Source organism: Rhinoderma darwinii, chromosome 1, assembly GCF_050947455.1.
Source record: "Rhinoderma darwinii isolate aRhiDar2 chromosome 1, aRhiDar2.hap1, whole genome shotgun sequence".
NCBI classification, from domain to species: domain Eukaryota; kingdom Metazoa; phylum Chordata; class Amphibia; order Anura; family Rhinodermatidae; genus Rhinoderma; species Rhinoderma darwinii.
The window spans coordinates 554,435,687-554,451,643 of record NC_134687.1 but is presented as its reverse complement, the minus strand read 5'-3'; the positions used below and the strand labels follow the sequence as shown (position 1 = coordinate 554,451,643).

Here is a 15,957-nt window from a genome sequence, read left to right as displayed (position 1 = left end):
CAGATGCTGATGCAGCTTCTAGTAAGTGTTCTCTCTCATGCCAGTGCTGGTTCACAGCTACACTGCTTAGTACTGTTAAGTAATTTCCTCCATGCTGCTGCTTCTGATGGTATGCTACAAAGAAATTGGGGAGCATGATATTTTCACAATGTGTAAAGTTTATGGCAGATATGATAGAAGTTAGGCTCCACCCACTAGCTCAGAGAAATCTCAATAGACAGAAGGGAAAACTGCAAAAAAAAATAATATGCAGGATACAAGTCATAATGGCCAGGAATAGTGTTATCCCTCATGTACACACACATGACTGCTTATTATGAAAAGTCCACTGAAAAGTTAGGGACGCTTTAACCGCTGTGGAAACCTTTGAGGCCTTATGGTTTTTTAAATTATTTAATGTATATATTTTGTATAAATAAGCACTTTTCAAATTACTTTAAAATATTTTCCTTCGTTTCTATTCTGAAGCCTCTATGTATTCACTGTACATGCGACTGTCTGCCGAATAATTCAGTGCGCTGGTCTGATGGCTCGGCTGTCAGCAGTTCCTGTGTGCCTTGATCAAAACTGATTTTATCAGTGTTTTGGTTAGATGAGGTGTCAGAGGCACACAGGAACCACTGACAGCATAGCCATCATTCCAGCTCACGGACTGATCCTGCAGATAGTGGCGCTCTGCAACAAGTACAGTGGATACATAGAAGTTGCAGAACAGAAATTAAGGAATATTTTTAATGAAAGTATATAAAAAAAAAGTGCATATTTTAATAAAATTAATACATTAGATAGGAAGAAAAACAGCATCAAAGATTCCATAGCCTTTAAAGAGAACCTTTCACCTCCCCATACATGTGCAGCTGAGTGCAGCATCTAATGGGGATGGCTGCACCACCCCACCAGGGTTTACCCCACTTTACATTTTTTTTCTACCTCCCTCCGTTATTTAGATATTGGTGCAGTTATATTTGGCGCCCGATATTTAAATAACCCCCTGAACAGTCCACGTGGCATGTAATGGCAGGGGGGCGTGTTACTATGGCTCTGACACTGTCCAATCAGATATGGACAGTGCCACAGCAAGAGCGAGGAGAGAGTGTGCGATTTCAGTATTTTCACCTGAACTGACAAGGGGCGTATCACTGCTACGGACAGTGTAAGAGCTATGGAGAGGAGAGTGCGCATGCGCGCTACCATCTATTCAGTTCTTGTGAGAGATCAGTCTTGTACTTTGTCTGACAAACTGGCAAGGGGGAGTGTCACTGCTACGGACAGTGTAAGAGCTGGGGAGCGCTTACACTGTCCGTAGCAGAGACACGCCCCCTTGCCAGTTCGGCAAACAATACAAGACTGATCTCTCGCAAGAGCTGTAGAGATGAAAGCTCCTCTCCACAGCTCTTACACAGTCCGTAGCAGTGACACGCCCTCTTGCCAGTTCAGCAGAAAACTAATCTTGAAGAGTTAAAGCGCTCTCACACTCACACTATCCATATCTGATTGGACAGTGTCACAGCCATAGTAACACGCCCCCTTGCCAGTACACGCACCGTTGACTATTCAGGGGGTTATTTAAATATTGGGCGCAAAATATATCGGCACCGATATCTAAATAACGGAGGGAGGTAGAAAAAAAATGTAAAGTGACCCAGGGGTTGTTCAGCCCTCCCCATTACATGCTGCACATGTATGGGGAGGTGAAAGGTTCTCTTTAAGCATATACATGTAGGTCCCTGTAATATACAATAAATCAAATAATGCCTAGCTGACCTATTCCTAAAAAAATTATATTGCGTGGTATATGTTTTTTTGTGGGATCTGATGGGATGGAAATGCAAAGTGAACAATGCAATAACATCCTTAAAAAAATAAGGTATACGAATGTTTACCAGCTCGACGGAGGCCAAGGTGACACTTTGGCCTCCGCTGGGCTAATGGAGCCCCATGGATTCGTTTAGCGTGTTCTTTCACCATGAGCAATATGCCGAGACATGATGACTCGGTTCCAGTTATATATTAGTGAATTAAAGAGGACTTTGCTGGGTATGTGGCACTACCTTTATAGATCATTTTACACATGACATTACATATGTGACTATGTAAGCATGCCCATACTTGTATCTTTATCACTTCTGTGTGCCTTTGGCTCTTTTGGTCCATTCTGCTTTGAGCTGTATTTAACAGACTGGTCAGTCTTCCCACACCGATTGATCTTACTTTGTAAGTTATAAGTTTCTCTTTTTGCACAGTCCAGGCTTTGTAGGATATTGAATATAAACTAATCTTAGATTTGTACTTTACGCTCCATTGGTGAATATTCAATTCAATTTACTGGTCATTAAAATAAGGACAATCTAAAAAATGTTAAAGAGGACCTGTCATCTCTCGTAACAGGTCTATTTTAGTACATACATGCATTCCCCATGAAATAACAATTCTATTTTCTTATCGCTTTTATCGCGTTGTGCAGTTCCTCTGTCATTCCTCCCAGCAATTTATGAATAAATGGACAACTGGTTGTCACCATTCCCCTTGTCAAAGTGGGTGTGTCCCTACACAGTCTCACTCTGTCAGCACCGATTGGATATTATCAGTCTGTGTAGGGACACACCCCCAACTGGTAACCGCCAGGTGTCAATTTATTCATACATTTCTAGCAGGAATTACAGATGAACGGCACAACGTAGAGTTGTATGAAAAGATGCTCCAGAACTGTTATATCATGGGAAATACAAGTATTTACTTAAACAGACATGTCAGGAGAGATGACAGGTGCTCTTACGTTTCTCTAATATGAAACTGTAGTGGTTTTTTTTACATAGTAAAAAAAAACAAAAAACGACTCACCATCCCCAGGCTCTCCAATAGAGAGATCTCGTGTCAAACGCTGCTTTCCAAGAAAATTTTTGGGAGAGGAATAAGAGTAAGAGCGAAAACGAAGACCAGAGGACAAAGGATCCTGGCAGAGGAATATTAAAATGTAATTAATATATGCAACATTATAGATCACTATTTTTAATCATACATATACTGCGTAAACAGACACTGTTCACATCTGCATCCTGGCTTCTGTGTAACCGAAACCAGGATGTAGTGCCATACCTGTCCTACAACAGAGACCACCGGTGCCCTACGGATCCCATTGACTTATAATGGGACCTGTCAGGTTCCACTCTGATTTCCGTCATTTTGACGGGAAAAATAGAGCTGCATTTTTCCCCAACAAGTATGACAGAAACTAGGACGCAGGCTCTGAAGGGATGCTCCAAAGCAGATATGAACATAGCCTTATCAATTAAAAGGATACTGTAAAGTGTTAATTTTATTTTTGCCATTAACACTGAGCCCTAAGATTTTGAATGATGTACTGCATTACCTTACTCTGAAGAAGGGGTAAAGTCCCGGCTTGTCTGCTCTGAAAATCCCGTTCAGTGCTCGTTTCAGACAAGTCCAGCTCATCTGCACTGTTCCCAAGAAAACCAGATGAATCCTCTTTAGCTGGAGAATCAGGACTTTGATATCTGCTGTATGTCCCCTCACCTTCACTGTCTGCATCAAGGCCATCTAAGCTGGAACTGAAGAAAGGAGATGCTTCACGTCAATAAAATGTTAAATAAAGTGTATTCATGGATAAAGTTTTTTTTATACATAGTCCTGATGTCAATAAGTCCTAAAAGAGGAAGAACACCTTGTGGATTTTAGGTGGGCATTAAAGTGGTTCCCTCACTATCACTACCCCGTTTAAGGAATAAAGCTTGCCTTGCGATCAGCTGATTGCCATGGTTCCACTTCTGCAACAGTTAGCTGTATTTTTCACCTACAGCACTACTGCAGGGGAAATGCAGTATTACATGGCAGCTATTTACACGAATGGACATCATGTAATTTTAGCAAGGATGTGCATGGATCTGCCAGAGCACCTTGCATGTTTTTTATTCACATTCGCCAGTTTGCGGTCATTTAAAAATGAATACTTCTATTTTTATAAATCATGAACCGATTTCAATCTTGTGTGTGGTAACACAGAATAAAGTACAGCTGCTGACTGACCGGGCCCTCCTGAGGATCCATCCCCACATCTTTTTCATAAAAATTGAGCCTGGCCCTGTTCATAATGGCCTCCGTTTGATGTAAATACCAGTAAAAGCTCCCAATGTATACCTCTGACAAAGGCCTGCGACATATCCCACCATATGCACACAGTGGAAAACGTCGCCATAGGCTTCAATTGTGTATAAAAAAAATTGTATGCCGCGCGGCATATGTTTTTTAACAATGTTCCTCTGCATAGAGCCTACCTTCTGCTGTACTGCTGCCTGTCATGATGCACCACAGTCTGCCATGAAACAAGTCTGTCACATTCCCGGTGTCAGGTAGAGAGGGTGTACACCTCAGTCCACCATATCTCTGAGCTCCCAATGCATGCCTTCTTCATGGAGGCGCTATTGGGCGCAAAGAAGAAAGTGCAGAAGGAAGAGTACGCAGAGGAGCACCTGAGCAGTCATTACAAGGAGCCCAGTATGTGTAAGGGGGCAGAGGGTAATGACCCCAAAATCCTGGATCACTCTGCAGGACACTGAACGATGAGGGAAGGGGGGGGGGGAGAGGGGGCTGAACTTAAGCCTAAACTTCAGGTGCAGTCAGAGGAAAAACCCTGAAGAGTCCAGAGAATTGTGACACTGACCAGACTCAGAGACACATGATATTTTGCCTCCCCTGTCATCATTATCTGTGCTGACCATTATATTATTATGCGACAACCTGAGCAGCCACCCCATAGCTTCCCACTTCCTTGCTCAACTTCTGCACAGATACAGCTTATGATGTCGGAGGAACAAGTTGGAAGGATCTCCCGACATAAATATACCTCCGAATGCAACATATCCCACCAGGAAAGTTTTAATTAGTATGAAATATTTTTTTTCTTATTTCCTTTTGTCTAAAACCTGGGTGCGTCCTATAGTCAGGTGCATCTTAAAGTCCGAAAAATACGATAAATCCTTGACATGTTTCTGTCACAATAATGAATGACTTGCAAGTAAGCATGTCTAATAATCCACACCCTTCATTTGCCTTTCTAAATGTTTATAGTCAAAACCACGAGTGCCAAAAGCAGGTAAATCCAGCTTCACGGTTCCTTCTGCACCTGCAGGGTGGATCCTCTGTGCACATAATGCATTTCTACAGAGATACAGAGGAGCTGCCTGGCAAAGAAGAACATACATTTGTTTGAACAGTAATATTTCTCCTACATCAATGCCAGACACCACCAAAACTCCATTGCAAAGGGACACTGGACACAAATCTTTACAAAAAATGGCAGACAAAGAAATATCTATAGATAATGCATCAACCCTAAAGTAATCAAACCAAGGCAAAGCTTTATGTCACCAACCCCTTCTCAGAGTGGGAACAGGTTAAGCAAGTACACGAAATCTTGTCAATTTACCATTGACCGACTCACTACTGGATGTATTCTCTGTACAGGAGCCCCATCACTGTGTTCATTAACCTTTTTATATTTATAATGACCTTTATCATAAGCCTTGGGTGATTATCATCTTTAATTTATGACGGACCACTGTAAAACCATCTGTGATCACCATAATTAAAATTCCCCAGAGAATAAAAGCAGCTTTGCTGAACATGCAACTGACTTGGCTAAATATAATCGGCTGCTCAGTCTGTTAGAAAAAAAACAAAAAACACAACAAGGTTAATATGGTAGCCAGGATTCTTACCTTCTTTTCTTGACACTTGTATAAGCTGCATCCCTCTCAATGCCATACCCCAGCGTCCTGCATAACCGATCTGGGCCTTCAGGTAAGGAGCTTCTTGACGGTACGCTGTAGGCAGGTGAGTCTCCACTCACCATCTCAGGGGAAGCACATGCCGAGAGACTGGTATCTCTTAGAGAGAGCTCCGATGTTGGGGTGGAGTGTGACTGGTCATTATATGAAACGTCTGTGCCAGCATTCAAGTCAAGGAAATTGACATTTGAATCATTAACCTTAAACAATGACAAAGATCGTTTTAGACATTTAGCACTTTGCAGCCAGGTACACATATAAGGGTGGTGGCACAAACTGACACTCATACTAAGTGTATATCAAACCTATCTAACCAGCCTGTATCTGCGGATATGAAATTTAGTCAAGCCCAAACATGTTCAACTCCATTTATTGCAGACACAAGAGTAATGAATATTACCACACTCTAGACCTAAGTTCCCCAATCACGGATCCTGGGAACTATGGTGTACTTCAGATACAGCAAACTACTCAAAGACACTTGGCAAAACAGTCAACACTTCTAAGCCAGAATACAGTGCTAAGCAAGAATAATAGAATTCAGACACGTTACCTGGGGAGGTAGCTTACTATCCTACATAACAGCAAATTATACTTACTTCATCGACTACCATGGAGTTGACATACACCTCATCATTCCCATTGAGCATGGCAGAAAGTCGGGTCGCAGCAAGCATTGTGGGTGGGTATCTTATCCTCTTGAGGACATCTGACGAATGTCTTTTCTCTACAAATAAAATGAAAATCCCAAACTAAATGTTACTCTGAGGAAGGAATTGGAATAAGTCAGTTTGTACCAGAATCACTAAGCAAAAGAAAACAATGCTGCAAGATAAAATTTCCAAAATGGCAACTTTCTAATCTATTCAAAACATTTAATAGAAATGGGATTTCGCTCATCTTCCCGAATGAAAGATAAATAGTTGATCGCCGCCACATCTCTTCATCTAATCAGAAATCTTCCAGTCATTAGCGGTTCCAAAATGAGGCGTGGCCAAATAAACCATGATCGCAGTAACGACTAAACAGCAAAATTGTCGCCTGTAATAGAGTCTTTCGAAAGCAAATGACTCGCTGAATCATTACTTGTTGCTTGTTCATGAAAGAATATCTGCCCGTCTAATAGGACCCTAAGCACAGAGTACTTTTTCTGTGTTATTATACTTGCAGTCATGTCTGTACTGTGAGGTATTGTAGGAATTATAGTATGTAGTCCTAGGATATTTGACATAACTGAGGGATCAATCCTTTATCTGTCCAAATTAGAAGACTGTAATGTTGTATGAACAAGCTTATACAGCATAAAACAGTTGGAATACTAAAACGTCCCAGAATGCACTGCCAGTCAAACACCTTATAAGCAATGGAACGGCTCTGTTCACAGCGGCTTCATTACTTTCGATTTTTAAAGGTTCCATGATGGATGTGACGTTATGATTTGTAATTATCTGTTAGGATCTGTAATTATCCGCTAGGATCAGAGTTGAGTTTTTTGTTGTTTTTTTGCTTTACCCTTGTTGATTTATAATTTAACCTTCATGCAGCAATGAAAGACTGATGGGAAATCCTTTACGCACATTCCACCTATAGACTATAAACTACTGTTTATCAAATGTACCCAGTGACCCCTGCCACATAGCAGACCACAGTGGTAGCCACAACATAAATAACCAGAGGAGTGAATTACTCAGGACTGAACACAAAGTTCTGGCACTGGATTGGGATGAGCGGCTCAGGAATAGAAGACGGACTAGATCATTTCAGCCAGCAACAAGATACGACAAGCTGTGCATTTTTACAGAGATTACTGCATTTCTCCACGGACAAGAGGCAGAGGTCCAAGCCACAATTCATCCGTAGCGATCATACATGCACTCAGCTTGTAGTCTCTGAGGGATTGAATTCACCTCTCAAACAAAGGAACACATAGAAGAGCGGTAAATAATGAAATGTGATAATTATATGTTACAAACAGAAAGAATCAGGTTCACCAAAATCCTGCTGAGGTCTCTGGAGACCATGTGTAATCACGTTCTTTTTACACAGTTTATTCTAAAGAGTTTCCTAGAAAAAAAAAAAAAGTGCAAGGACATTAATGATCAATGGCATTTTTATACTTTGCACTAAATTCCTTTTTTTTTTTTTTTTTTTTTTACTGGGATGATATAACAACAAAAAAACGTAGTGCCCTGCAATCAGCTACTATATGAGACTACAGTGGCGAGGAAAATGTACAAATCGGAGGTTTATCTTCTCATAGCGGGGTAAAGTTTAACCGTCCAATGAACGTAATGTAAATATTTGTATACTTCGCATTTTCTGACGTCAGGACCCGACAAGTATACACAGATGTGAGACACCTATGTGATTATTACAAATGAAGAGGGAGTTACAAGCGAGCAATAACGGAGGAGAGGAAGACAGAAGCGGCAGGGGCCTGGAGAAGACCACATTTTTTGTTATTAGGAGGCACTGCTATGGTGAGGGTGCCACTGAGAATGGCACTGCTATGGGGAGGGGGTCACAGCAGCTGCTGGAGCATTTTCTAGGGAAGTTGAAAACATTACTGTCTAATTTAAAAAAAAAGAACAAGAAAAAAAAAAAACAAGCTACTGCAGAACCTCTATAGGAAGTTTCAGGTCAGTCCCTGGTTGATTGACATGCCTTTACTAATGCACACCCTCTATCATTCAACTTCCCGTTTTCTCTCCCAAAATAATTTCTGCAGCAGTTCATGTACTGTATTAAAAAAAAGGACCTTCTATAAATTAATAAGAATATTAAAAGTTACTGGGTCGTTCAGAGACCATATAAAAGTACAGTCGGGAGTACATTATCATATGTCGGTGCACATTTTGTTTGTTCCTTCCCACAGCAAAACCGTAGTCTCCCACGAATCTCTCCCCAGTTAACCACAGTCCTGGGACTGTCAGCTACAACGGGGAGGAACAGCTCAATGGATAAACATTGTGCTGAACAATACCACCACAATTATTATTACTAGACCAGTGTAGGCAATTACACAAATAAACAGTAGAAACTTTACAGAAAAAAAAATCCCAATAGTTTTCCCACCAAAGTCTTTTATGACCTATCAAATGAGAATGGGGATAACCAGTCCCTATTCCCGGAGGAGAAGTAGTTGTACTACTGCCCTCAAACTCTATTAGGGTATGTTCACACGGCCTATTTACGGATGTAATTCGGGCGTTTTTGCCCCGAATTACGTCCGAAAATAGCGCCTCAATAGCGCTGACAAACATCTGCCCATTGAAAGCAATGGGCAGACGTTTGTCTGCTCAAACGAGGCGTAATTTACGCGCCGCTGTCAAAAGACGGCGCGTAAATAGACGCCCGCGTCAAAGAAGTGACCTGTCACTTCTTTGGCCGTAATTGGAGCCGTTATTCATTGACTCCAATGAATAGCAGCGCTAATTACGCCCGTAACTGACGCGGCGTTCAAGCGCCTGCACATGCCGTTACGGCTGAAATTACGGGGATGTTTTCAGGCTGAAACATCCCCGTAATTTCAGCCGTTACGGACGCCCTCGTGTGAACATACCCTTAAAGTGAAAGAGAGAGGGAGCAGTCTGTAGACTGTCAGACTTCTCACCAAGGACCCTGGCAGACAGAAGTGGTTTCCACCACTTCTGTCTTCTCTGTACTACCGTACACAGCGCTCAATTAGCGCTGTGTATAGAATAGAGGCTGCGGCAGCGTCACAGTGGAAATCAACAGTGGAACAGTATGGTGTAAAAAAAAAAACATATGTATTATAGCAAAAAAAGTCCCCCATAGGTCTCTTAGGCTGGGTTCACACGACCTATTTTCAGACGTAAACGAGGCGTATTATGCCTCGTTTTACACCTGAAAATAGGGCTCCAATACGTCAGCAAACATCTGCCCATTCATTTGAATGGGTTTGCCGACGTATTGTGCAGACGACCTGTAATTTACGCGTCGTCGTTTGACAGCTGTCAAACGACGACGCGTAAATTGACTGCCTCGACAAAGAAGTGCAGGGCACTTCTTTGCAACGTATTTTGAGCTGTTCTTCATTGAACTCAATGAAGAGCAGCTCAAGATATACGAGCGTCACAGACGCCTCGTATATTACGAGGAGCTGCTTTTACGGCTGAAACGACGCAGCTGTTTTCTTCTGAAAACAGGCTGTCATTTCAGCCGTAAATGACAGCTAGCGTGTGAACATACCCTTAGAGACCGACAGTAATGAATAAAAATAAAAAAAAAGTAAAAAAAAAAACGGAATGAAATAAAACTTGAATATAAAATGCCCCACCAAAAAAAAAAACAACGCACTAATCATTGTGGGAACGCTAGCCCTGACCCACTTAGCCTAAAATCGACACGTAATATATCCACATTTATGGTAGACCATGAAGATCATAGATAAAAAGTAATACAAAAAAAAAGCATTATTTACTTACTACTTTTTCAAGCTCTGAGCCTAAAAATGTCAGAACGGCACAAATGGATTACAAAAGGACATCTCAAAAAATGCTTTGCTATCCCAACAAATAAAGTTATAGCCGTTTAACGAACGCACGCAAAAAATAGTAACTGGTGCTTGGTCCTAAAAGGTCTCTAATAATAATAACAATTTAAAAAAAAAAAAGTGTTTGCAAGTGTTTGACATTCAAATTTCAAGGTGGTGATTTCTAGAGACAATGCCAGCTTCCCTCAACAGAACACAAAAGTTCACGTGCTGGGTGTGACCTTCCATAACCGGAACGCACAGAGTACAAATCACGTGAAGCACTTTTCTAATGGCAGTCTACTACTTGATGTTGCAAAACAAAGAAATACGTAAGGACTGTATCCAATGTAGGCTGTCACTCAGGATCACTACAAGATGAGTCACGCAAAGTATATACAAAACTACCAGACTTTCAGTAGATTAATTCTATATATTACCTGTGACATGGTGTTCAAAGATGGACAATCACTATATAACTACAAGGTAGATGTTTTTCTCTGCAAGGAGCACTAAGCAGCCTAATGCAAGAAGAATAGTTGTGCACCTTTTCTGCTTAAATGGGTTACTAGGAGACCAGGATTCACAGTAGTCTCCGCTGCCCGAAATAGAATCTCTATGGGGATTAGCGGTTCCATTGAGGTGCTGCTCGCTGTGTCACGAGAGGATAGGGCCACGTGAAGATTACAAATGTAAATGAAGCTCTGTTTACAGGAGGAATGCTCTATGGAAGTCCTGCTGCTTGAATACACCACTTCACAGATCCTTAGGCACAAAGTAGGAGAGGACACCTAACGCTGCAAACTGAAATGAATTAAGATTTATAGAACATGCTGCGTTTTATAGATTTTACTGGCGAGGATGCTCCCCACACAAACCTCCAAACCAAAACCTTAAATGAAAGTCAGGCTACAACCCTTAAAGGGAATGTGTCGCTAGAAAAAAAAAATATATATTTTTTTTTTAGTTAAAACTATTATTTGAGTGATTACACATTGTTTTAATTTTTTCACAAGTCAGGAAATATTATAAATTAGATTCTAATTTATAACATTTCCATGTGCTGGCCACTACAGGGAGCAGTTCCCAAAATTGCAGCATGGTCAATGTGGTAAAGCAACCTCATTGCTTTATGCTGCAAATTTGGGGTATACACTCTCGCTAGTGTCCTCACACAATCCCCCCTCCCTTATTCTGGCTAGTGCCAGGAGGAGGGGTTTGAATCTTCAAACCTCCTACACTGTGTGCCGCCATTTTCTGAGCGACTGCACAGTGTAGGAGTATTAGATACAGGGCTCAGCAGACAGTATAACACGAACATACACGAACATAATACACACATCACATACACAAATATAACTTACCTGCTCCTGCCGCCACTGCCGCCTCCGCTCCTCTTCCTTGCGTCTTCGCTTCCTTGAACATATGGCCGGAAGCCGCAGCCGGAAGTCATCTTACTGTCCGGCAGCGGCTTCCGGTCCACATGAAAATGGCGCCAGATTTCGCTCTGCTAACTAGATTCGTTTTGGTCTGTGTGGGAGCGGCGCATGCACTATTCCCACACAGGCAATGTACGCTGCAGAGAATGGAACGGCTCCCGCTCGCATTCTCTATGGGTTGTATGTGCCGTATTCCATCTCTGTATGTGTCGTTAATCGACACATACAGAATTGAAAAAAATAATGGCAGCCCCCATAGAGAAGTAAAAGTAAGAAAAAAGTAAAAAGAACACAAATAAATAAAATTTGTTAATATCATACTAAAAGCAATAAGATTAAAAAAAAAATTAATAATTCATGACACCTTCCCTTTAACCCCTTCCCGTCGCAGATATTTTTTGTTTCATTTTCGCTTTTTTCCTCCCCACCTTCCAAAAGCCATAACTTTTTTTTAAATATTTCGGTCATAGCCGTATAAGGGCTGGATTTTTGCGGGACAAGTTGTACTTTTTCACGGCAGTGTTTATTGTACCATATAATATACTGGGAAACTGGAAAAAATAAATTGTTTGGTGAAATGGGTTAAAAAAAAAAAAAAGTGATTCCTTCATTGTTTTTTGCTATTAGTTTTTACGCCATTCTCAGTGCGGTAAAAAGGACATGTAAACTTTATTCTGTGGGTCAATACGATTAAAGCAATACCAAATTGATAGCTTGTTTTTTTTTTTTTTTTAAACGAATGGCTAAAAATAAAATTAGTTTTACGTTGCGATATTCTGAGAGCCATAACTTCCACCAGATCAATAGTGGGATGACTTATATGCGGGACAAGCTATAGTTTCCATTGGTACCATTTAGGGGTGAATAAAATGAGACGAGGTGACCAAACAATAGCGATTCTGGCACGGTAATTTTTTTTAAAGCAGAGCCTTGCCCATTAAAGTAATTCATGGGGCAAAGAGGGGTGCATAGAAAGTCAGATATGTCACAGACAACATGGGCACTCGTGTATATGACCATCATGAAGGAGTTTTGAGACATTATTCTTCGACTTTAGATTCTTAATATCCTTAATTAGGAACTACACTTTTGTTAAAACTTTTCATATGTCAAAGACATATCAAAAGTTTGGATCACTGGGGTCTGGGTGCCGAGACCCCCACCATTGCTGAAACGAAGGTGCAGAAGTGCTCAGCTAAGCACTTTGCTCCATAGGCCTCATTTACATGAGAAGATTTCACATCCGTGCTACGCGCGTTAAAACAACGGACATCACACTGACCTATGCAATTCAATGGGTCCATTCAGACATTGTGCTTTTCACGCAGCGCATGTCCAAAGCGTGAAGCTCACTGCATGTCCTATTCTTGTGCGTTTTTTGCGCATCACGCACCCATTGAAGTCAATGGGTGCGTGAAAAATCATGGACAGCACACGGACGTCATCGGTGTGCTGTCTGATTCACGGAACAGTCGCTAAAGAAATGATGAGAAAAAGAAAAAAAACACCTCATTGTTTTTTTTGCCGACGTAAAAACCGCATGACATACGGATGACATAAGTGCGTAAAGGACGCACACCGTACATGTATGTCACGAGGAACTGCAACACGTGCAAAATGTTGCGTTTATTACACGCGCAAAACGGACATGCTCGTGTGAATAAGGCCTTAGGCTGTGATCAGTGCTCATCGTCCGGCTGAAGGCAGCTTACACAGAACGTCTATGTAAGCCGCCTTTAGCTTGACTAGTCTAGGACATCAAAAGTTTGATGAAAGCGTAGTTACTCCAAGCTTTTCTTAAATCCAGAACAGGACACTTTGAGAAGCTTTTGCAAAGTACTTGGCCTCGAAGGTAAAATTATTTCTTACCCGTCTGCATCCTGACCACACATTTTGAATAGCTATCCTACAGTTTTTAACTCCTTAACGACCGCCCATCGTATTTTGACAGCATGCGGTGCAGGTGCTTTGTCTACAGCAACGTCTTTTGGCATCACTGTAGAAGAGGCTGATGAGCGCTCCTGTGAGCGCTTATCCTCTAAGCTGGGGCTGTAACTTACAGCTCCTGAACTTAGAGAAGACTGCTAAACACAGCTGGGGTCGGAAAACATTCGAACCCCAGCTGTTAAACCCTTTGATCGTCGCGGTCCGTGACCGCAGCATGGTCAAAGGGAACTGTCCACTTTGATCGCAGACCCGGTGATGTGATCAAAGACCGGGGAATCCCTCTGCAGTCAGCCCTGAAGACCTGGAAAGGACCCCAGGGCTCGTTGCTCAGTTTGCCCTAACAGCAGCCTGTGTCAAAGTGAGATAGTATAATGTATTAGCATACAGGAGTATGCTAATACATAAGTAAAAAATAAAGTTGTAAATAAAGTTATCCCTTAATGGGATTAAAAATAATTAAAAAAAAATAGTCCTCAAAAAGATGTCATTATTTTGCTTAAAATATTTATTTTATTGCCCCTACATTAAATAAAAAACAAAAAACCTACACATATTAGGTATCTAAATGACCGTTATAACCTGGAGAATTTATCCAACAGTTTATTTAGTGTGCAACGTGAACGGGATAAAAAATGAACAGGAAAAACTATGCCGAGAATCGCTTTTTCCTATATTCACGAGGTAAAAAAATACTACAATTTCTCCCGCATAAAACAAGGCCTCATATGGCCACGTCAATCAAAAAATAAAGTTATGGCTGCTGAAAGGCAGACATGTAATAACTGAATAAATTTAGCTGGTCATTAAATCCTTTTCAGGCCCGGTCATTAAGGGGTTAATATCTATTTGTTTTCCCTGTAGACATGTGAAGCGGAACATACCATTACAGCATTTCTAAGTGTTCATCACCACCGCGTAACCCCCCACCTGTGTAATCATGGATTAATGTTTAACCACCCCCCACACTTGCACTGTACATATTCAAGCCGATATTCGGTGTTATGAGGTGACTCATATGGGGTATCACTAAAGATTATATGTGGGATATTGTCCCTTCTACTGTAAATTTTAAAGTAGTCAACAAAAAGTTCTGTAACTATATCAAAGCAAATTTGACAATTTGCAATGGAGGCTCTGAACGGGGACTCAGACGCAAATGTAAACAGAGCCATAAAAAGTTATATGGATATATACAGTGTTCAGCAGTAATATTAAAACCACCTGCCTAATATTGTGTAGGTTCCCCTCCCGCAGCCAAAACAGCTCTGACCCATCGAGCCATGGACTCCACAAGACCTCTGAAGGTGTCCTGTGGGATCTGGCACCAAGAGATCAGCAGTAGATCCTTTAAGTCCTGTAATTTGTAAGATTGAGCTTTGGAGAATTTAGCCAAGTCAATAACTTGAAATCGGTCATGCTCCTCAAACCATTCCTGAACAACTCTTGGTGTGGCAGGGCGCACTATCCTGCGGAAAAAGGCAAATGCCATTAGGGAATACCGTTGCCATGCAGGGTGTAGTTGGTCTGCAACCAAACCTCCCAACCTTCCTGGATTCTGGGCATGCCCCGGCGTCAAGTCCCGTGTCAACCGTATCTGCGTCCTCAGGATGCAGATACAGTTGAATCCAATACTGAAACAAGGAACGGTCAGCTCCCTGCTTCAGCATTCACTGTGTGAAGCGGCCGTGAGCCACTCGGCACAGACCAGCACGATGCAATAACGTCATCGCGTCCTTCTGTGCAGTGTCACTCATAGTACAAAGCGGAGGGATCTCCTCCACTAGAGAACTCCCCGGGTACAGAACTACTTTAAGCGCTGAGCCCGGGGAAGTCCTTGACATCCCAGTCCATATATGGAGAGTGATGTCAGGCTTTCAACTATGGAGTCCCTCGTCAGAGCAACGCAAGCTCTCTGGCCAGGGACTCCTTTCTTGGGAAAGCCCTTGACGTAACTGTTAATATATTTTTACAGTGACGTCAGGTGCTTCTCATAGAGCGGATTACTCGGCCAGAGTGTTGCCGACGCTCTGGGCGGGGATTCCAGCATCTCAAAGCCCCTAACATCACCGTCCATGTATGAACAGAGACGTCAGGGGCTCTGGTCGGAGATTCCACTCCTAGAGGGAGTCAGCCAAGGAGTGAAATCCCCGGCCAGAGTGTTGCCGATGCTCTCCTAGAGGGAGCCCCAATGGCGCCATCTACATGAGCATTGTGCCACTATATGGGCACTATCTACAGGGGACACTGTGGCGCTATCTACATGGGCACTGTG

General features: G+C 42.0%; 1 protein-coding gene across 6 annotated transcripts in view; it reads right to left on the bottom strand.

Annotated features, from left to right (window-relative positions):
• The window catches only part of ARHGEF28 (Rho guanine nucleotide exchange factor 28), a 209,692-nt gene that overhangs the window by 88,037 nt on the left and 105,698 nt on the right, over nt 1-15,957 (bottom strand). For all 6 annotated transcript variants that reach the window (XM_075838207.1, XM_075838170.1, XM_075838180.1 and 3 more), the window contains 4 exons: nt 6,404-6,531; nt 5,736-6,004; nt 3,371-3,569; nt 2,842-2,953 (listed from right to left, as the gene is read on the bottom strand). In XM_075838207.1, the coding sequence (XP_075694322.1) occupies nt 2,842-2,953; nt 3,371-3,569; nt 5,736-6,004; nt 6,404-6,531 (708 nt within the window). The remainder of the gene's footprint in view (nt 1-2,841; nt 2,954-3,370; nt 3,570-5,735; nt 6,005-6,403; nt 6,532-15,957) is intronic.